The sequence below is a fragment of the Staurois parvus genome, unplaced genomic scaffold, assembly GCF_062004578.1.
Source record: "Staurois parvus isolate SC_StPar_1 unplaced genomic scaffold, SC_StPar_1.0 ptg000137l, whole genome shotgun sequence".
NCBI classification, from domain to species: domain Eukaryota; kingdom Metazoa; phylum Chordata; class Amphibia; order Anura; family Ranidae; genus Staurois; species Staurois parvus.
The window spans coordinates 5,153,280-5,175,902 of record NW_028317933.1 but is presented as its reverse complement, the minus strand read 5'-3'; the positions used below and the strand labels follow the sequence as shown (position 1 = coordinate 5,175,902).

The following is a 22,623-nucleotide window of genomic DNA, read 5'->3' as shown; positions in this document are numbered from 1 at the left end:
TGGTAAACCATCTTAGGCTGCATGCTCACTTGAGCGATTTGTGGCTTGAAGATCGAAGCTCAAAACCGCTTGAGTAGAAAAAAAATCAATTATTCTCAATGGAGATGGTTCACATTCCACTCCAAGTCACCTGAAGCTTAAACAAGCTCTGGAACTTTTTTTTGTCGCTTAAATTGGCGTTTTTGATTCCATAGGAATGAATGGAAATGCGCGATTCGCACATTTTTGCAAGATTTTCTGCTCAAATGAAAAAAAAAAAAAACAACTAGTTATAATATATGCATAAAGAAATGTAAAATAAAAAAAATACACAAGTAAATTAAAATCATCATTAATAAATAAAATAATATGTAATAACTAAATAGTAATTAACCCCTAAACTTAACCTTCTAATGACATTTTTTTTATAAATTATTAATATTTTTATTTATTTTACTTATTTTGTGTTAGGGTTTTATTATTATTATTACACAGCATTTATATAGCGCCAACAGTTTGCTCAGCGTTGTACATTACAATGGGAGACAATACAAGAGACCGTACAGTAACAATACATTAAAATACACGAGGGGTTCAAGGGTGCTGCACCTTGGAGCTTACAATCTAGGAGGGTGTTTAATAATATTACAATTATTATCATTATTATTAGCAGCATTATCAATAATAGTAATGTAAATTTTTTTTAAGAGTTAAGCCTAAGAGTTAATTATTTATTATTACAGTTATTCCTTTATCGTATTTATCATTTATTTATGATTATTTTTATTTGTGTATTTATTTTACATTTATTCATGTATTATTATTATTAACACCATTACGCTAACAAAAAAAAATTAAATAATAAGAAAACAATACATAAAATATTAACCCCTCTCTACCATACCCTAACAAAAAAGATGATAATAAATGAATATTAATTAAAAAAAAAGAAAAGCTGATGGAAAAGCTAAAAAAAAAAAAGCTGAAAAAGATACCAACAAATGATGCAACACATTATATTTTTCTCTATTGGCTAATAAAACAACATCAAAGCTGATAAACGCTGTATGAAAACGTGCAAAAACCGCTCAAAGATGCTATGCTCTATTGTGAATTCAGCCTTAAAAGGTTAGTTCACCTTTTGCATTAAACTTGCAAAATCAAATGTTGTGAATCAGGAAAACACTGCATGACTAGGGTACCCCATATGTTTCCTAGTCATTTAAATGTCACCATAGCTCAAGGATCATCTCCTCATTCGTGATTTTCATATATTTATTTACTGGCATGTATTTGTTATTGCTATTCCTTTTGCTCTATCTTGTAAAATTTAATGCAAATATGCAATAAAGACAAATTTGCCTTTTAAATGTCACCATAGATACCCTTCCCCTAACTTATTCTAGGAAACAGAAAATTGGCCAGCTTGGCCATTTATTAACAAATAACCAAATCCTTAACAAATAACCATTTATTAACAAATAACCAATCCTTAACAAATAACCATTTATTAACAAATAACCAATCCTTAACAAATAACCATTTATTAACAAATTACCAAATCCTTAAAGTGGGAACCATACTCATAATCCATTAACCATAACATACAGGTTGCCGATCGTGGGAGGAACTTGAAAACCAACATCGGGTTGTGTATCTGTGTTACTACTTAACGATCCCCAGCCACAAAACACCGGCTCGGGGTCAAACCCACTTCTCTGCAGATACCTACTTGTTACCACTTCCCAGATAATACCCCATTAACTGGGATCCAACAGAGGACGCCATACCCAAGGGCGGACTGACCATTCAAGCACTCGGGCACTGCCCGAGGGCCCGGGGTCAGTAGGGGGCCCCATGAAATGACCCTGGTACCCTTTTTATAGGCTTTTTTTTGAGTGTGGGCAAGGACACAGGGGCCCCACGATCCCCTATTGCCTGGGGACCCCATAAGTTGTCAGTCCGCCCCTGGCCATACCTTAGATGGTGAAGTAAAACAAGAAGAAGCGCACCAACCTTGCGCATTACCTCAGTAACCAAATTTATTTAGTAAAAGAATGGTACTCACAAACAGCGAATAAAAACAGGCATGTAAGTCCTCCCAGGGACTTCAAAGGCAAGAGGCCAGCGCGAATCCCATCATGGGGGTGGACACTCAGTACAGCTGACGCATTTCGAAGGTCATGCCTTCTTCCTCAGAGCTGACTGGACTAAGAGTGTAGCCCTGTATGCCCCGGTGGTTGTTTTGTTGGGATTTGATCTACTCACCACCGGCCTGGGTCCCGGAGAGCAGGAGAAATTGCATTTAGTCCATACCTTAGATGGGTCACTACTATGAACTGTTCTGAAAATGTTAACGCCTCCAAAGACCCGATCCGCCAAAGACCCTAGGGCCAAATGAAACAAATGCGGGGCGGGAAGATTCCTTCACGGGATTTGCCGCTCTTTGGATCTCCTTCCCATATACCCCCAGAAGCGCCACCTACGCTCTGTAAACTAGCCAATAACGGTAAGTGGCCGCCCTTCTGTCAAACTGTGTCTTAACCCCATCCTGCCTTGTGTCCCCTGTCCCCCTGGGGGCCCTTCGCCTTTTTTTTTTTTTTTTTGCTTGGGGCTTATCTTTATGGCCACTAGAGGTAGCTGGTGATCATAGGAAACGAATCGTTATTTACTACGATCATCAGCTCCATCCGTAATATGGTATTTTTCTGATACTGTATGAAGAATAACATTCGACCTGGAGAGACCATAGCCAAATATAGCATTCACATTTGCATACAACGTATGTACATGCAGTATTACAGAATTTAAAATATACCTTTTCAAAGTTTTTATAACTCCACCCCCAACGGTAAATTGCTGTCATTTTGTGTTCAGGTTGTTTGGCCGGTTTATTGCTTCGCAGAATAAAATCACCATAATGCTACAAAGTCGATTAGCTAATTGCCTGGAGCAAAATGTATCAGCTTTTTCCTCGAATTCTGCCGGCAGGCCAGAGGAACTGTTGAAATAATTAAATTCTCGGAATAGTTGACAAATGTTTTGAAACGTGGATAGAAAATATTTATCATGGTTAATGGGCAGAAAAGGTTATGGGATATGTTATTCATGCGTTATCCATAGCATCCAATCAGAGTCTCCATTTTATTGTCTCTCTTGCACTAAGTTAGTAGGAGGAGGTACGCCAGCGATCGTATAAATAAATATCAAAAGTAGCAAACTTTCCTCAGCTACCTTAAGTGTATCTAAACTCAAGTCCAAAAATGTAATATAGTCCGACCGGTCCTCAGATGTGGTGGATGCAGTAGTTTTCTTTTTTGCAGGCTTTTTTTCAGTTTATTACATGTTGATCCTGCCAGAAACTCTCTAGAGTACTTCCGAGAACGTCGTATGCGTGTTTCCCCTATCTCACGCTATAGTTGTATCTGCTAATCCGTACGCTATCGCTCTGTCCTTTGTGGGCTGGTGGTTTGGAACCACAGTAGTTGAAGCATACTTGGACCCAAGAACAAAAATCTAATATATTGCAGCTTCGATGGTCTCAAATGCATTCGTTTTCTTTTTTTACAAGTACATTTTTTGCAGGTATGGAAGGGTGAGTGGTGCTCACTCCCTCTGTGAAGGAGCAGTATTGCTCCCCCAGGATAGGGTGTTAGGACTACAGAACATCTCCTGCTCTTCTCATCTCCAAAACATGGGGGTATTCTGTAGTTCACCAAGAGAATTGGGCAGGTTTGGTATCACCATATCAGGTAAAACGATAGAGATCAGAGGAACATACAACAGCTCACTGGATTTCTAGCAGAATCAACAGGTATTATCAAACAGATGCAATAACGCTCCGTCAATTTTATATTTAAAGGATTGTTTGAATTACACACATATTAACAAGACTTTGCAGGAAAGGAGGAGAGCCTAGTGTCCAGAAAACTACACTTTTAATAAATGTCTTATGTACCATACATCAAAAGTTGCATGTACATCCAGCCAACGTATTTCAGGGAATGGACTCGACCTTCTTCAGGGCTAATGAGTAAGCACAAAAAACGACCTTCAGGTCATATCACAAAGGTAGCAGCCCAAGCCCCTAAGACGGTCCACCACCACTATCCACCCTTGGGCATGACCTGCTGGAAGGGATTGCTTCCTCTTTGCCTATACAGTCGCTCTCCAATGACCAGTGACTAATCCAGTCAGTCCAGCATTGTCTCCAGCACAAACCAGTGTGGTCTCCAGCATGTTGACCTCAGAGCCCTTTGCTCATCTTTGCCCTGGGCCATGGCTAAAGCTGGTCATACACACTTAGATTCACTGGACTCCTTCCAGCGTGAAGGAAGGAATCTGTCCAGGTGTTCAGCGGACCACCACCCACGGTTAGAATTTAGGCCCATTCAGACAAACATAGCTGTCATCGCTGAGCCAATGGTGGGAAATTTCCTGCCCTACACTTGCACATACACAAAAGATCAGGAATGCTTTTGATATCATAGACATAATATGGCCACTAGGTGACTAACATGGACCTAACATGGTCATGTACCCATATTAGGTCAATCATGTCACAAGCATATCCTTTCCCATTAATGCACATCAGCCCATGGGGGGTCCAAGAGCTGTCTGGCTGATGACTCTGGATCACAAGACTGACTGGACTAAATTACTAAATTCTTTGGTAGTTAAAACTGTAGAGGGTGTATTTATTAAAAAGCTTAAAACTATTTGTCCTGCAAAGTTGCATGTATATTAATTATGTAGCAATGTTGGCAAAATCAAATTTTACCAAGCTATTTTCTCCTCTGGGTTGGATATTCCTAATTCATAAGAATACAGTGAATCAGGAAAATACCATATTATGACCACTAGATGGTGATAGCAATTAAACCCTATTAACCACTTTCCACCTGCCCACAGTAGTTATAATGTGAGCAGGTGGCACAGGCAGGCCAGCCGACGTACTGGTACATCACCTGGCACATGTGCACTAGCGCATTCCCTTGATCACGCAGCAGCATGATCCTGTGACTACTGTGCCCGGTGAACACAGTGGATCACCGCGATTGGTACCCAGCTGCTATGACTGCCCAGGGCATCATGTGATCACTATGATGAATCATATCGATCACATGATGTTGTGTAAACAAACTGTCAATTGATTTCCATTCATGACAACTTGCGTATTGTTGACATGCTGTGATTGGCCCACAGCTATCACATAGTACCTGGCTAGCTGTAGCCAATCACAGCATGTCAACAGTAAGCAAGCTGTCATGAATTGAAAGACATCCATAACATCTAAAACTATTGCTTATAGCAGTGATCATCGCTGTTCTAAGCAATAACAGTGTCTATAAAATCCCTGATAACCCCCCCAAGAGTAGCAGTGTTAATATGGTGAAAGTATGTAAAACAAAAAGTTAAAAAAGAAAAGTTAAGAAAGAAATAAAAAAAAAATGGAATCAAAAATTATTGTTTTTTTGTACTGACACCAGTCAGTATCCCTGATCAACAACACACACAGTCATATGATGACGCTGTACTGCACTGGTGACAGTATGGATAAAAATATATATACATTTCCTAATTTTCAAAAAAATTGTGAAAAAAAATTACTTCAAAAAATTTGCCATGCCTCCTACTAAATACCTTGGCCTGGCTACTTTCCAAAAAGGGGTCATTTGAGGAGGATATTTATACTGTCCTGGCATTTTAGGGCCTCAAGACATGGAATCAGCCATCAGTACGTGAGGATTAGTACATTTTCAAGTATGTATGATTGAGTAGCTGTTGGGAGTTATATGAAGGAAAAAGAGAGTAGAGGTATGAAGAAAGGTACAGAAATATAGACAGAAAAATATAGGAGGAACTTGAAGTAAAGAATATGGTATATGGACAGGGGTAATTGAATGGGGGGAGGGGGGAGGATGGAAGGAGGGGAAGGGAATGGGTTAATTTACATGGAAATCTGTGCATGCGTGTGTTTTGGTATATTTTGTAATGAAAGAATTAATAAAAGATATATATATATATATCTATATATATAGATATATATAAATTCAAGCATATATGCCATAGATTGTAGACGCCGTAACTTTTACACAGACTAAATAATATGCTTTGATTTGGGTTTTCACCAATGAAATGTAGCAGAATACATTTTGTCCTATATTTATTATGGATTTGTTCCATTTGTGCAGCCTTACAATGGCCTGTTTCACTTGCATGAACAGTTCCTTTGAACGCATGATGTAGGTTCACAGCAATAGATTTGAAATGCAAATACCACACTTAGAATCAACTTTAGACCTTTTACCTGCTTAACTGATGAAGAAATAACATTGGAGTAGCCCACACCTGGCCATGAAACAGCTTTTTATGCAATTGTCCAATTACTTTTGGTCCCGTGAAAAAGGGGGGAGGGGTGGCTACTCTTAAGAGCTGTAAATCCTAAACCCTTCCTACAATTTGGATGAGCATACCCTCAAATTAAACGTGAGAGTGTCCACTTTCAGCCCGTACCCATTATATAACTATAACCTGAATATGTCTTAGTACATACCTGAAAAAAACTAAAAATTGTGCCTGCGTCCAAATATATATGGACCTAACTGTATATGTATTTAATTGGTGTACTTAGTGATTTTTCTCACCGATCACTTTAAAACTCTTTTTTTGTAAAAAGCCCGGTGATGATAGGTCCTCTTTTTAAAATGTTTGATGAGTAAACATTCATATATGTTTTTTTTTTTTTTTTTTTTTTATAGTTCCTCATTGTCCCTTCTATAATTGGAAGTGCTTTTCTACATCGTATGTCAGACGACCGATGGGAAAAGATAACGGCCTGGATTTATGGCATGGGCCTGTGTGCCCTTTTTATAGTGTCCACTGTGTTTCATATAGTCACTTGGAAGAAGAGTCACCTACGGTACGTACCTTGGTGTAAAAAGAACCATTTCAAGGGAATGGTAAAGGGAGATGCAAAGGGACATTCCTTCCCCCTAAACTGGGGAAACGTTGACTTTAAAGCTCCAAAACAGAACAGACAGCAGTAAAATCTTGACTGCCCATTTTGCTGCCCATAATTGTTTGACCCAATGCCAGCAGGCTATAGTCCTGAAAATGCATTTCTCCTTCATTATAGGTCAAATATACCAGAAAATATCAAGAAATTGATGAGGGCAGAGGGAGCAGAGACAAGACTACTTGCACTTTCTGTTATAAAGAAGGCATTCCCAGCATTCCTTTAGATGTGCATATTCCTTGTTTATCTTTGCAGCCCATAGATAATAGTTGCCAAATGTATCTGATTTCCAGGGGCTTGCCTAGGCTTCCTAGACTAAAAAAAAATCCCCAAAAATGTGTTTATTTTTGAATGTTAATAGATTTCATTAAATCCCTTTTTGGATTTTATGTTTTAGCTGTCATCTTTCTGTGTAATCTGGGATTAATACATTTGAGGTGGTTTCCAAGAGGTAAGGTGGACCTTGAAGACCTATCTTAGAGCATTAAGATGTGGACAGACCTTCATTTAGTGTAGTGCTTTAGAGAGACCATGGCAGGGGCATGTACATCTAAAGGAATTTGAGGATGCTCTCTCTCGTACCTGTTTTGAAGTCTTCTGCAAGAATCTTTATCAGCCAACAGGCAGAAAAAGTTGATCTGGCAGATCGTTGAGGATTCCAGTAGAGTTCTCAGGGGACAGAAGGAATAAGGTGAAAGGTTATACTTGCAAACTTGCTTTCATTGCTTGGCTATGTTAAATGAGCAAATGTGGGATACAAGTGCATTTGTTCTTTAAACCTTTGGAACATGGCTTCTGTAGATTGCCCTGATAAATAGAATGTATGGTGGCTTTGTGTATGTGTAAATATTTGAGGTGGTATCAAAAAGTTTTGAGACTACTTTTGTAACACGCCAACAGATGGCAGCACAAGGCTGCACGCACAGTCACAGGGAAAAACGCCCTTTATAGGTTAGTGTGCCAAAATACATTGTCCTGTGTACATCGAGAGCTGTGTAACTGGTGCTATTCTGACCATGTACGGTACCATATCTGCTATTCCATCATGGATGGCAAGTTAGAACAAAGAGCAGACATGAAATGCTGCATGAAACTGGACAAATTTACCACAGAGATGTTTGACAATGAGTTGTTCAAGGTGTTTTTAGTGCGCTTCAAGAGTGGAAGAACATCACTGGAAGATGACAAGAGATTAGGAAGACCTTCAATGAGCTCAACCCCCAAAAATGTTGAAATTATTTTTGTTTCTTGTTTGTGCATGATGATCCTTGGAGAACAATCCACAACACGGCTGCCATTGTCGGTATGTCATACGTAACAGTCCAGCCAATCCTCACATGTGATTTGAATGTGCGTCGTGTTACTGCCAAGAATGCAAGTGTACAATCCAAACGCACATGTTCGTGTGTTAAAAATGGCTGTGTATGTAAGTGGGTGCTGCAGCGACCGTTGGCTGGAACTGAACAGAATCAGCAAGGGAAAATGTCACCAGCACACCGAGGATCACCAATATGAGTCCAAAAGTTTTATTGAGTGATCACATGCATGTCACATGCCTGATGAAGGGGTCCTGCGAGACTTCGAAACATTGCCTTGCTGTAACTATGTGATCACTCATTAAAACTTTTGGACCCATATTGATAATCCTTGGTGTGCTGGTGACATTCTACCATGTTACAGCCAAGTTTGCCCCCAGGCTGCTGACCCAGGAGCAGAAGGAACACTGTGTCAAAGTCTGCCAGGAACTCCATCAGCACGCCGTCGATGACCCATCCTTCATGTCGAAAGTTGGGTGTACAGGTTTCACACACACACAATTTAATGTTTGCTCTTTGTCCTAACGTTGTCCATGATGAAATCTCAGATGTGGTAATGCACATGGTCAGAATAGCACCAGTTGCACAGCTCCTGAAGAATGCAGGACAATGTCTTTTGGCACACTGACTTATGAAGGTCGGTGCTCCCTGTGGCTGTGTGTGCAGCCTTGTGCTTCCATCTGTTGGTGTGTTACAAACTAGTCTTGAAACTTTTTGATACCACCCATACATATATTTTTTCCATTTTTATAGAGGATGACTAAAATATATTTCTTTCTTTTGTTTTATTTTGGTTTGTAACATCACACATTAATCTTTTATATATTTAACTACAAGTGGAAATTAAAGCTCTAGTCTATTGTACATTGGTTTGCCAGTCTCTCTTTAGCTATTCTGTTTACAAAAGCCCATTTGTTTACAATGCTCAGTAGCTCAAGCTGAGTCAGAGTATAAATCATCACCATTTCCTACCCCCTCCACTTGCCGTTTCATTCAACCCTGTATAAAGTTTTAATCGGAATCTAAAAGGAATCTGCACAAGACACTTGAGTTCCTCCACACAAACGCCTTCAAACTACTGTATGTCTTTATGGAACTGGCTTTTTTTTTTTTTACAAGCAAGACAGATATTTCAATTTCTCCTTTTTTCATACATTTGCTAACATTACCAAAATTCTGTTTTCACTTTGTCATTATAGGGTACTGAGTATAGATTAATGAGAAAAAAAGAGACATGAGAACATAACAACATTGAAAAAAGTGAAGTGGGTCTGAATACTTTTTGAATCCACTGTATACTTTTGCTACATTCTGGACACTGTGTAGTTTCTCCAAAGCTCAGATATCCAGTGCACACACAAGAAAGCAAGTTCAGCAGAAACACACGTTGCCTCTCACTATTTTCTTCTTTGTTATCACTCGATATTGTGAATGAACCCCCTGGGGCATGGCCACCAAGCAAAAAAAATAATTGGCAACTTTCCCTGACAATAGTGCATTATTTATCTGGTGGTAGACCGGTTACAGAACTCTCTAGATAAGCATTTTTTTCTTTTGTTGTTTCCAGGACTATAGAGCATTGTTTCCACATGTGTGACAGAATGGTCATCTACTTTTTCATTGCCGCCTCCTATGCACCATGGTGGGTATTTGAGATATAATAAATTGTATGTGAAATTATAGTCTGTATGTTTATTGTCCTTACGAAGCTCAATTAGGTGTGTTTTAATGTACATAAGGGGCTTTGGAACACAATTTCCATTAAAGGGTCACTCCACATAGAACTGATGTAGTTGAAACATTTTCAGGATCTATTGATTTTGCCTTTCCCGATTCCTTTAACAGGCAAGCTATCCAGAAAAAGTAGCAAGCACGGGGGTTGGAATAAATCATGTAAAACAGACTGAGGAGCTTACAGAAGTAAAACTGTCCATTGACGGTCTGAATCTGGGCCGGTTCAGCAATAGCTGGGCGAGATTCGAACCATATATAGGCAGGCTGAATGTACCCAAGGTAAACAATCAATCAACTTGGGTACAACCAGCCTGCCATATTTTACGTGCCGATTATTGCTAAGCTCCGTCTATGGCCATCCTTAGTGTGTGCATGTATGTATATATATATATATATATATATATATATATATATAATTTTAACAAAAGGAAAAAAAGTTGCTTAAAATGTGTTAGAGATAGACTTTAATACTGAATGTCCATCTAGGAGGTAAGGTTAGTGAGAGTATCCTGAATAGTTTGTTTCCACCACATTTAGCAAAATATAATGAATTTGCCACTCCCCTTGATTACACAGTTGTCTTTATTTTGTGTTCCATTATGGGAATGTGGCCCCATTATTTTCTTTTGTTATTATGGAACTGAGAATTATGGGGACTCTTATAACTATAGTTTTTCAGAGATGTAAAAAACTGATGTCAGTTTTATTGATCACCAGTGTAAGGGGCATTCTTCCCCACTGACCAATAATGTAAGGGGCATTTTTCTCACTGATCACCAATGTAAGGGACATTCTTCTCACTGATCACCAATGTAAGGGGCATTCTTCTCACTGATCATTAATGTAAGGGGCATTCTTCCCCACTGGTCACCAATGTAAGGGACATTCTTCCCGCTGACCACCAATGTAAGGGGCATTCTTCCCCACTGATCACCAATGTAAGGGACATTCTTCTCACTGATCATTAATGTAAGGGACATTCTTCCCACTGGTCATCATTGTAAGGGACATTCTTCCCACTGGTCACCAATGTAATGGGCATGCTTCCCCACTGACCACCAATGTAAGGGGCATTTATTCCACTGACCACCAATGTAAGGGACATTCTTCTCACTGATCATTAATGTAAGGGACATTCTTCCCACTGGTCACCGATGTAAGGGGCATTCATCCCACTGACCACCAATGTAAGGGAGTATTGCCATTTTTTTTCTTTTTATGAAAAGATATCCCATGGCAGTTTATGGCACATTGTACTTTAACAAACTAGACCTCATCCAATAAAGGTTTAGATCTGCTTTAAATTGGAAAGATGCCTAATAGAAAAGTCTGAACATACTCATGGGATTACATCTCTCAGTTGACCTTGGAAAACTTTAGATCAGCCGTTCTCAACTAGGAATCCTCTAGAGGTTGCCAGAGGTTCCTTGAGCTGTGACTGATTGACCTCTCATTTGTTGATGCCTTTATAGTTTCAGGGAGCTTTCTTCCCACTGACCACCAATGTAAGGGAGTATTTTTCCCTCTGATGCCCAATGAATTGGTTCTAGTAAGGGTTCTTCGAGAAGTGTAATTATTTTAGGGGTTTTTCAGAGACAAAAATGTTGAAAAAGGTTGCTTTAGATGATCCACGGAAGAGTTTCATAATATTATGGGCAAAGCTTGGTATGAGGGGGAGGCTCTCTACAACCCCCAATAATGTAAGTGATAGGTGTGCTGAAAATGGCTGATGTTCTTTCATTATAGGTTAAATCTACGTGAACTTGGTCCTTTGGCTTCTCATATGAGGTGGTTTATCTGGTTAATGGCAGCAGGTGGAACTATTTATGTGTTTTTGTACCATGAAAGGTAAGACTACTTTTGTTTTACTTCATGTATTCATACATAATTACCATGTTAACAATGTTTAATATGAATAAAATAAAAAACAAGTGAATCCTTCCCCAACTTCATCACAACTGTTCTCTACCCAACCAAACTTGTTCTGGCTCTACTTGCTGAATTCTCCATAGGTGTAAATGGTGAAACAGAACTACCTTACTTTGCTAGCAGTTGGGGCCACAGATATGTAAACAGTCAGTGTACCATCTATTATGAGTGGACTGTGACTTTAAATCCAAATTTTTGTTTAACCAATAAACATTCTTGTGATTCCTAAATCTAAAGCTATTTAGATCTTCCAAAGTTTTTTCACAACACCATACACGGTATAATGCTCATTTTAGTACTGAACAGTAACACGTCTTATTTATGTGTGTTGTGGACCGTTACCATTAATTAATTTCATCCCAACGTTCCTATACAGTGTGCTGCACCACAACACACAGATACGATTGTTATGTGTTATGAACTTTCTTGTATGGTTATGGCTAAAAGAAAACTATATAGACAAAGGTTTGTGGACATCTGACCTCTATGCTTTATGTCCAAGTGTATGTTGACACCCCTCCAAATTATTGAGTGTTTCAAGTGAAGGATAATGTTAATGCTACAGAAATACAAAGACATTGTATATGTGCCCCCAACCTTGTCGCTACAATTTGAAGATGGCCCTTTTTTGTTCAGACACGGCGGTTCCCCTGTGCACAAAGTCAGCTCCATAAAGACATGGTTGGATGAGTTTGGTGTGGAAGAAGGTCCTGCAGAGAGCCCTGGCCTCAACCCTATGAACACCTTTGGGATAAATTTGAACACCAATTGAAAGCCAGGTCCTTTCATCTAACATCAGTACCTGACCTCACAAATGTATTTTGGGATGAATGCACACAAACTCCCACAGGCACACTCCATAATCTCTTGGAAAGTCCTTCCAGAACAGTGGAGGCTGTTTAACAGCTAAGGGGTTTCCAGCTCCAAAGAGATGCCCATGGTTTTGGAATGGATGTCCAACAAGCTTATTTAGTGATAGTTATTTGTATGAAAATCCTGGCCATGTAGTGTAGTTTGCTGTACACTGGCTCACATGAATTTATGGATTTCGAGCAATATCCTACAATAGGGCAGGTGACCCCATGTTGTTGTGTTCTGTGCCCTCTGGTGGAAACTCAGTGCGTATCTATGGAGAACAAGAAAGCTGAACTGACCTCTCACTAACATTTTTGAAATAAGGGAAGATTCATTCCCAATGTCTGACAAATTTGGTAGGGTAGCAAATTCTTCATTTAGTACAAAGAAAAACAAAATGTTTGTTGTGATAGATGCAGGAAGTCCTTTGTTCATTTTACCCACTTTATAAGAGTTGTATAAATTGACACACTTTACTAGTCATAAAGTTTGACTTTCTTTAGACCTTGTGCATGAAGTTATATAAATTAAGTACTAACAACCAGGGGCGGACTGACCATTTGGAAACTCGGGCACTGCCCGGAGTCAGTAGGGGGCCCCATGAGATGCCCCTGGTACCTTTTTCATAGGCTTTTTTGAGTTTGGGCAAGGACACAGACCCATGATCCCCTATTACCCGGGGGCCCCACGAGTTGTCAGTCCACCCCTGCTAACAACCAATCAGATTATTGAAATCAAGTTTCTGTTTCATCTTAGAATTATGCTGACCATACATGTGGCAAATTTCAATTTCAACCACATTTGACCTAGTCAGTTCGCTAGCACCGAAATCCTAAGGGTTTGAATGTGGAAAATAGTTGTTTCCAACAAGGAGATAGAATTCAGATTGCCTTGATCAAGCCCAGCAAATAAAAATCCAGTTGCCTCTCGATGAAATTGATGTAGTTTTGTCTGATTTCAATTCATTTCTTCTGGACTTGTACTGAAGGTGTCACCAGTTTGATCCATCAAATTCTGGTGGTTAATCGAATTTATGGGTGCTTCCTTTTAGGCAATCACTTTCATTTGTATGTTCCATTCTTGGGTAATCAAAAGTTGTTGAAACTGACGGAAAGTTGCCCATGTGTATGCCCGGCTGTAGGGTGGTAGGGTCTTATTGACAAAAGAAATGCAGAATGTTCTTCTTATGAACAGTGCTGCCTATGACTTTGGACATGATGTATCAAAAGTATGATGGCATTGACTGTTTGTACATGAGTCAGTAACCACATATTTTATTTTTTCAGGTATAAAGTAATTGAATTGCTCTTCTATCTAGCAATGGGATTTTCTCCTGCTCTAGTAGTGACATCAATGGTAAGAATCCACCATAACTAAAATTGAATTGGTATTGCCACTCCTACATTTTTTTATGTGTTTCCTTTATGGTGTTCAACTCCATTCAGATGTAAAGAAAAAAAAACGAGTGTAGTTATGTTTATATTAAAAATGTCACACAATATTTGTTTTTGACTTAATATCAGTCTCCTGTTAACTATTGTTCAGCATGCAGACTGGGAAAAAGGAGGGGCAGCCCTTGGGGCCATTCAGGTTCTTGCATTCACATATTATTTATTTATTTCAGGTACTTTAATAGTGCTGTCAATTTACGCAGCTCTTTACATATGTATTGTACATTCACATCAGTCCCTAACCCTCAAGGAGCATACAATTTAAAGTCCCTAACTTACATTCATACATACACATACTAGGGCCAATTTAAACAGGAGCCAATTAACCTACCAGCATGTTTTTGGAGTGTGGGAGGAAATAGGAGTTCCCGGAGGAAACCCACGCAGTCACAGGGAGAACATGCAAATTCCATGCAGGTGGTGCCGGGGTTGGGATTCGAACCAGCGACCCTAGTACTGCCAGGTGGAAGTGCAACACATATGCTGATAATGGACAGCTGACTGGAGGAAAGGGCACAAAATGGGAGAAGAGAGGTGACCTAACTGTACTGCTTATCTGCAAAAGAATAAGATCAAATCACCCAGCTTGGTGTCTGTAAAATGCGGTAATTGATGAGCAAAAATAAAAAATTTTTAGCAAGTCACACAACTCTTATATATGTATTTCAATTGTGTATTTAGCCTGTTGTTGACCTTTACCACTTAAAAAAACAGGCCTATTCTGACCCTTCTCTTCTACATGTAAAAATCAGTCTTTTTTTGCTAGAAAATTATTTGAACCCCCAAACATTATATATTTTGTAGTAGAGGCCCTGCAGAATAAATGGTTGTTACCATTTTTTCTATGTCACATGGTATTTGTTCAGCGGTTTTTCAAGTTTTTGGGAAATAATACAATTTAATGGATTTTAATGCAAAAAACACAATTTTTTTTTTAGTAAAATATAAAAGATGTTATGCCTAGCAAATAGCTAACTCGTAACGCTTAAAAATTGCGCACGCTCGTGGAATTGCAACAAACTACGATACTTAATCTCAGTAGGCTGTGTTTTTAAGCATTTGTACAGGTTAGAGTTACAAAGGAGATCTAGTGCTGGAATTTTTTGCCCTCATGATGACCACATGTGGTGCGAACACATACATATGTGCATGACCCACATATGCGTTTGCCTCTGTGTGCACTATGGGTGAGCTTTAATTTTTTTTTTTAATTATGATTTTATTTTTACACTGTCCCTTTTAATTTTTGTGATCACTTTTATTCCTATCACAAGAAATGTAAACATCCCTTGTGATAGAAATAAAGTATGACATATCCTCTTTATGGAGACATCTGGGGTCTATAAGACCCCAGATATCTAATCTTTTCTGGAAAGCAGGAAATAGAAAAAAACAATGATTTCATGCTTTCCAGAAAATAAAAATGCAGTGTTTACATCTGCCCTGACTGGAAGTGATGAAATGCCATCGCTTCTAGTCACTTAGACCAGGGGTCTCTAAACAAAAGGCCAGTTTACTGTCCTTCAGTCTTTAGGGGGGGGGGGGGGCGGACTGTTGTCAACAGGAATACAAAATGTCCCAGTATCAGTGGGAGTTTACCATCCCCTATCATTGTGTGACAGTGGGAGAAATTCTGCCTTATCATTGGTGTAATTGGGAGGTATTTTGCCCCATCATTCGTATCATTGGGCCCCATTGTTTGTGGCATTGGGAGGAACTATGCCCCATCATTTATGAAATTGGTAGGAATTTTGCCCCATCATTGGTGTCATTAGCAGGAATTATGCCTTTCATTGATGTCAGTGAATTAAAGCGTGTCCCAAGGGCCAGATAAAAGAAAGCAAAGGGCTGCAGTTTGGAGACCACTGTCTTAGACCATAAAGATGGCCGGGGACTTTCCAGTTCCTGGCCTACTCTATGATCTGCCAGTGGAACTGCCAGATCAGATACTGGGTGCCCCGGTCGCATTGAAGAGCCCGGAGAGGTAGTGGGGGTAGGGGTCAAAAAAATGTGTATAACTTATTATTCATGTTTGAATACATTTTGTTGAATGCATCTTCTTGATCACTGATAGTTTGCAGCACTGAGATTGTGGACTCACCGCTGTTGAATGCGCTTTATGGAATGTTTGTTAAATATGAGTTATGTGATATTTATGTTATACAGAGAGTAATTATGATTTCACATAGGAGTTTATTTATGTTTTTTTTTATTTCACAATAATAATGGATATTATTTTTAGGTATTGAGAGGGTAGCGCTCCACCATTATTTTGTACAATTAATTGAATGAACAAGGCTTGTTGTGGTTAATAAAAAAAACTATTTTATTAATGTGTTTATTACTTTCTGAAAGTCAACTTTGATATTCTTTCCTTACACAGAACAACACAGAGGGCTTACAAGAATTGGCTTGGGGAGGCCTGATCTACTGCTTGGGCGTTGTCTTCTTCAAGAGTGACGGAATCATCCCCTTTGCGCATGCCATCTGGCACCTCTTTGTTGCCCTTGCAGCTGCCGTGCATTATTACGCCATCTGGAAATACCTGTACAAAAGTCCGTCTTCAGATTTGATCCGACACCTATGACGAAATGGTGTAGAGAAGAAACACTATCAGTATTACTTGACATGAAAAAGAATGTATGATAAGGCATGGGAGGTATTGTGTTATAACAGGAAATAATGCACTGACGTATCTGGTTCTCTACAACATACTGTGAAAAAGATGTGAATCTGAATAGCAGTTAGAATTGAGACCCATTCCTCAGCCAATATTGTGCCCCTAGCTGGCCTGTTCTAAGGCCCTAAAGCTTGGTATCGGCCGTTAAGTACTCAGCTACCAATTAGAAGGGTGTTCTGTAACATATAATGGGATAGAAGTGTTGGCCATAGCTACCAGTCAGCTTCCAGCTGTCTTTTTTTTTTTTTCTTTTTTTTATCTGCAGTTAAAAGTAATTCCAACCAAAATGGATATATCCATTTTTGGTAGAGGCTGGTAAGTCCAGTGACACATTGGCGATTGCCATTTGAGGGCTCAAGAGTTTAATGAGTTTCTTCGCAAAATATTACTAAGTCTGCCTCCTTGCTTTCGTCATTACAAAGGCTTGTTAAGAGGGGTCTCGCTCCTCCTGCTGCTGCCCCTCTGTAATGTAATATGTGAATAAATCTAAGCTGGACGGGGCTGGGAACTTAGGTGCAGTTGTCTCCCCACTGGAACCCTTGGGAGATGAAGAAGCTGGCGGGTGAATTCTATAACTCGTACCTGCCCAGACAGTAATACCAGGGCTGCTTGGTCCTAGTGGACCCCGATTGGTTGCTGTGGGCCACACCTTTTGCTTTACAGAACACACCCACGAAGAGACGGTCCAGCTGAGTTCTACAACTGGCTTACCTAATGTTTACAATGCAGGAGATTCTTTTTTATCAGCCGTTTGAGTATACTTTTTAAACACAGATGTATTTCTTTACAAAGGCAAATTCGAGCATTTCAACGTTTAAAATGCCAAGATTTAAAATAAAATGAGGGTATTTTCTTTCCTCGGTTTGTACAAGCATTTAGAAAGTAAAAACTATATATTATATCAAATACATACATTCCAAACGCTAAGTTGCGTATGCTTGAAAAAAAAAAAAAAGGGAGGCTTTCTTGCACATTGGTAAGACGAAGGAAGTTGTTATGAATACCGACCAACTCGGGGGTGTTCACGCCAATCATGGAAACCTTGAAGGCTGTATAAATACTGTAAAAATGTATTGAGTGTTGGTGCTGCAGCAGCTGAGTATTTACACCAATGAACTAATGTTAGAAAAGTTTGGTAAATGGCAGAGGTTCTTATATCAGTACTTCCTGGAATTTTAAAGAGGACCTGTCATGCTAGGCAGCTGTTGACAACTTTTTTTTTTTTTTTGGAGGTACAAGCTTCAGGAAATGATCCTGACCTTGGGTTTGGTATATATAACACATCAATGACCCGTAACAAATGTGCAAATCAGGTGTCAAGACAAAGGTCCTGGAGTATCCATTTTGAAAAACTCTCATAGACCGGTTCCTGCTTAGAATATATGGACTAACATACTAGAGCATCAATGGGGTTCTGTAAAACCACATGTGTTGTGATTTGGATCCCTTTGTGTAGTACAGGCCTTGAACAGTTCTTCCACAAAAAAATTCTACAAAAAGTATCTAGTACGTTGGATGTAACCAGTATCCCCTGGATTAAAACTGCATTATTACTGTAAAATATTAAAGTGCCTTAGTTAAAGTCTTAAGCTCTTTGGACCTTTAACTAGGCCCTCTGGACTGTGATTGGTTCAAAATGTGTCAGCAGTAACTGGAATTTTTTGGGGCAAGATTTTAATCCAGAGAGGATCATGTACCTACAAATATGCTTTTTTTCCCAGTGAGCAGTCGAGGTTAAGATACATCAGGCCACTTTGAGTTTCTTAAAGGCAGACATCTTGAACATGAATACAACAGTGTACGGCATACAGCAGGATAAGGGTTCAAGTGGGTAGTATTTTTTTCTGTAAGCCAAGCTTAGGAACACAAGGTATGACCTCAAACTAACAGGAAAAGTTCTAAAGTAAAGTTGAACAGCATTATTTTACCAAAAGAGTAGTGGATGCCTGAACAGTCTTCTAGAGTTAGTCAACCAATTGACAATAAATGAATTTAAGCATGCTTGGGATAAGCATAGGTCTTCCCTCAAGCAAGACAATAAGAAAATGGATTTGATTGACCAATAAGTATTTTTCCATTTTTTCACTTTTCTTTCAGTTCCCTTACAGGTGCATCTCTTCTGACCTTCATTTGACCACCTTTTAAGCAGTGTTTGCATGCTTATTGACTTGTATGGAGAAAAAAGCAATTCAGATGCCAATAAAACCCCATGTAGTCTCTGTGCTAGTTTTGCTAAGTGCCATGCTTACCTAAAAATCTGAAAAGAAAAGTAAAAACAGTCTTATAAATAAATTTATAGTGCCGCGCTCCTATTTACTTATATATATAACTTAATCCTTGGGGTACATGAATTGATATCTGAAACAATACATAAATCACTGTGACTAGTGAATAAAATAATCAATAATAAATAATAAATAATGATAGATCAATTGTGAATCACTATGACTGGTAAATCAATTAAAAATAGATAAATTTAAATATGAATAGATCAACAACCTTCATTAATGTGACTGATATCAATCAATCAAAAAATCCTTAATTAAATGTGACTGTAAAAGGATGAAACTAAGATAAATAAAATCCTAAATCTGTGCCATTCTGATCTGATGTGATCACTCCATCTATATTGTGCAAAAGCATACATAAATGTGCAAGTGCAAACAATAAAATTCATAAAATAAAGTAAAAAGTCTTTCAAATAAGTGCAATGTGCCGGTGAATTCCTTATTCCCTCTCGCCGGGTGCTTAGTGGTCTCCCTATGCGCTCACCTTAGTATTTGCCTAAATAAATTTAGGCAAATAAGCTTTTAATCCTTCCAGGATTGATGGGATGATACTCTTATGTAAGATGTTCCAGAAGATGGGTGTGGATCTATAGGGATCCTCCTGTACTCTCCTCAGGAGGATCCTTATAGATCCACACCCATCTTCTGGAACATCTTACATAAGAGTATCATCCCATCAATCCTGGAAGGATTAAAAGCTTATTTGCCTGAATTTATTTAGGCAAATACTAAGGTGAGCGCATAGGGAGACCACTAAGCACCCGGCGAGAGGGAATAAGGAATTCACCTGCACATTCCACTTATTTGAAAGACTTTTTACTTTATTTTATGAATTTTATTGTTTGCACTTGCACATTTATGTATGCTTTTGCACAATATAGATGGAGTGATCACATCAGATCAGAGTGGCACATATTTAGGATTTTATTTATCTTAGTTTCATCCTTTTACAGTCACATTTAATTAAGGATTTTTTGATTGATTGATATCAGTCACATTAATGAAGGTTGTTGATCTATTCATATTTAAATTTATCTATTTTTAATTGATTTACCAGTCATAGTGATTCACAATTGATCTATCATTATTTATTATTGATTATTTTCTTCACTAGTCACAGTGATTTATGTATTGTTTCAGATATCAATTCATGTACCCCAAGGATTAAGTTATATATATATAAGTAAATAGGAGCGCGGCACTATAAATTTATTTATAATATTGTATATACACTAGCAAGTGAGTCTGTGTAAGTGCCAGCGCACCAAGCACATTTTATCAGTAGACAATTATATATTACCCACTGAATGCCTCATTCATAATAGCTCACAAGTATTCACTATTTATAAAAACAGTCTTAGCTTGACTGCAAAATGTTCTAAGAAAAATGCAGGACCTGTGCTCAACTTACATGTTCATTGTAGATTGCAAGGATGGAGCAAGATGGACCTATATGCCCCCGAAAAATTATGGCTTGCTTAATTAAAATACTAAAAGATATTTATTATTTAAACATGTAAACCCATTTAAAATCACAACCTTCAAAATCTTTTTTTATTTTGGAACTTGTGTCAAATCGAACTTGTCTAAAATCTTGATCGCTCATGTTTATATAGTAAGTGGAATACGTAAAATATTACTCAAATGATGTTCTAGTGTAAAGAGCATGACTCTCTTCATGCTCATGACTGTAATTCAACACTGATACAAGTGCCAAAGTGATAGGACCACTCGGACTTCCTGATCCGCTGGTCAATTGATTTAATGTTAGTAGTCTCTTCCCTCCCCAGCCAAACTGCAGCAGAGATCTTCATGTACAGTATATAAATATGTGCTGTCTGTAGTGAGGATTCTGTCCATGTATGGACAAGACAGTGCAGCAGGCTGGTTTTGTGGACATCTGACCATCAAACCCTCCATCATGTGCCCAATAGTGTGGGCACTCCCAGGGATGTTGAATTTGTATTGTCCGACGCTCAGGACAAGTAGTTACGAGTGTCTTGGCAGGTAGCTTCTTTCAACCTTTAGCCCTGCTGTGGGCAAGCAGCAGGGCTCTCCATTGAGACCGGGAAAGAATGTAATGCGGTGCAATGTGCATTGCATTACATACAGAGGAGACATGCAGGTCTTTTAGACTGTCACCAAAAAATCATCACATATGGGACTTTTTGTACCCTGTCTGATGAAAAAAAAAAGTTAAGTAAAACTATTTTTTTTAATAGTAAAAAAAAAAATCAAAGTTGCACCCAAGCACATAACATTCCCTCAAAAAGAAAATTGAGCCCCCCCACACACACACATATACGCATGTACAAAAGAGAAAGCACGCGCCATGCACACCAGAATGACAGTAATAATTCTAGCACCTACTAAGACCTCTTCCGTAACACTATACTGATGACCTATAGTGGGCTTTAAAAACGTCGCCTATAGAAAATATAGGGTACTGAAATTTGTCAGCATTTCAAATTTAAGGGTTGACATGTTGGATATCGGTGGTCGGTGCAACCTCATCTTTTATATTTTACCAAAAAATAGGGTAATTTATTGCATTTTGTGTCCTAAAATTAACTTAAGTGTACTTTTACTGAAATTTTGCGTTTCCTAGACCATTGTGGTAATATCGGGCGACCTAAAAAATTGGAACTACCGCTACTTTGTTCTCTATAGTCTTTAAATTCCGAAAACATACCATGTTTGGGGGTTTTGTGTAATCTTCAAGTCTAAAACGAGTTTTTAAAAAACGCAAAAAATGCTCTGGCAGCAAAAGGGATAAGTGATAAGCCTGAAACTCCCTTACCTGACAAGCACCCAATCAGTGCTCATTACACGGCAAGGTCTCTCTCCTTCCTGCTAGTCCCCGGGTGAGAGCCCCTTTTGATTTTAAAAGTCCCAGACATTCCTAACAGCACCTCAGATTTAAATACGGTTTTTGTTAAAATGTATTCTTTTTTTTTATCTGGACAAGTAGATTTGGACCCAGATTTAGTCCCTGGACAAGCAGTTTTTTCAAAAAATTTCCACACCCCTGCACTCCTCCAAACTATTAGATTGTTCAGGTGTTTCCATTGAAGGGTACTGTTATTGTTGGTGCACACAAAGTCATTTTAGACAATTGTGTGTTCCCAGCCCTGTGTGAACAGTTTGGGAAAGGCTATTTCTGTTCCGGCATGGCTGTGCCCCTGTGCGCAAAGACACCTCCATATAGACCTCATTTGATGAGTTTGGTGTTTAGGAACTCAAGTGGCCTACACAGAGCCCTGACCCCAACCCTATTGAACACCTTTTGGGATGAATTGTTAAGCAGGTCTTCTTCTTACCCTACATCAGTTCCCGACCTCACAAATATAATCCTTTGACTAAATGGGCACAA

General features: G+C 38.8%; 1 protein-coding gene across 2 annotated transcripts in view; it reads left to right on the top strand.

The window, feature by feature from the left end:
* The window catches only part of MMD (monocyte to macrophage differentiation associated), an 82,170-nt gene extending 64,351 nt beyond the window's left edge, over nt 1–17,819 (top strand). For both annotated transcript variants that reach the window (XM_089673291.1, XM_089673292.1), the window contains exons 3-7: nt 6,741–6,901; nt 9,881–9,955; nt 11,794–11,895; nt 14,118–14,187; nt 16,666–17,819. In XM_089673291.1, the coding sequence (XP_089529417.1) occupies nt 6,741–6,901; nt 9,881–9,955; nt 11,794–11,895; nt 14,118–14,187; nt 16,666–16,869 (612 nt within the window). In that variant the 3' untranslated portion in view covers nt 16,870–17,819. The remainder of the gene's footprint in view (nt 1–6,740; nt 6,902–9,880; nt 9,956–11,793; nt 11,896–14,117; nt 14,188–16,665) is intronic.
* The last annotated feature ends 4,804 nt before the right edge of the window (nt 17,820–22,623 follow it).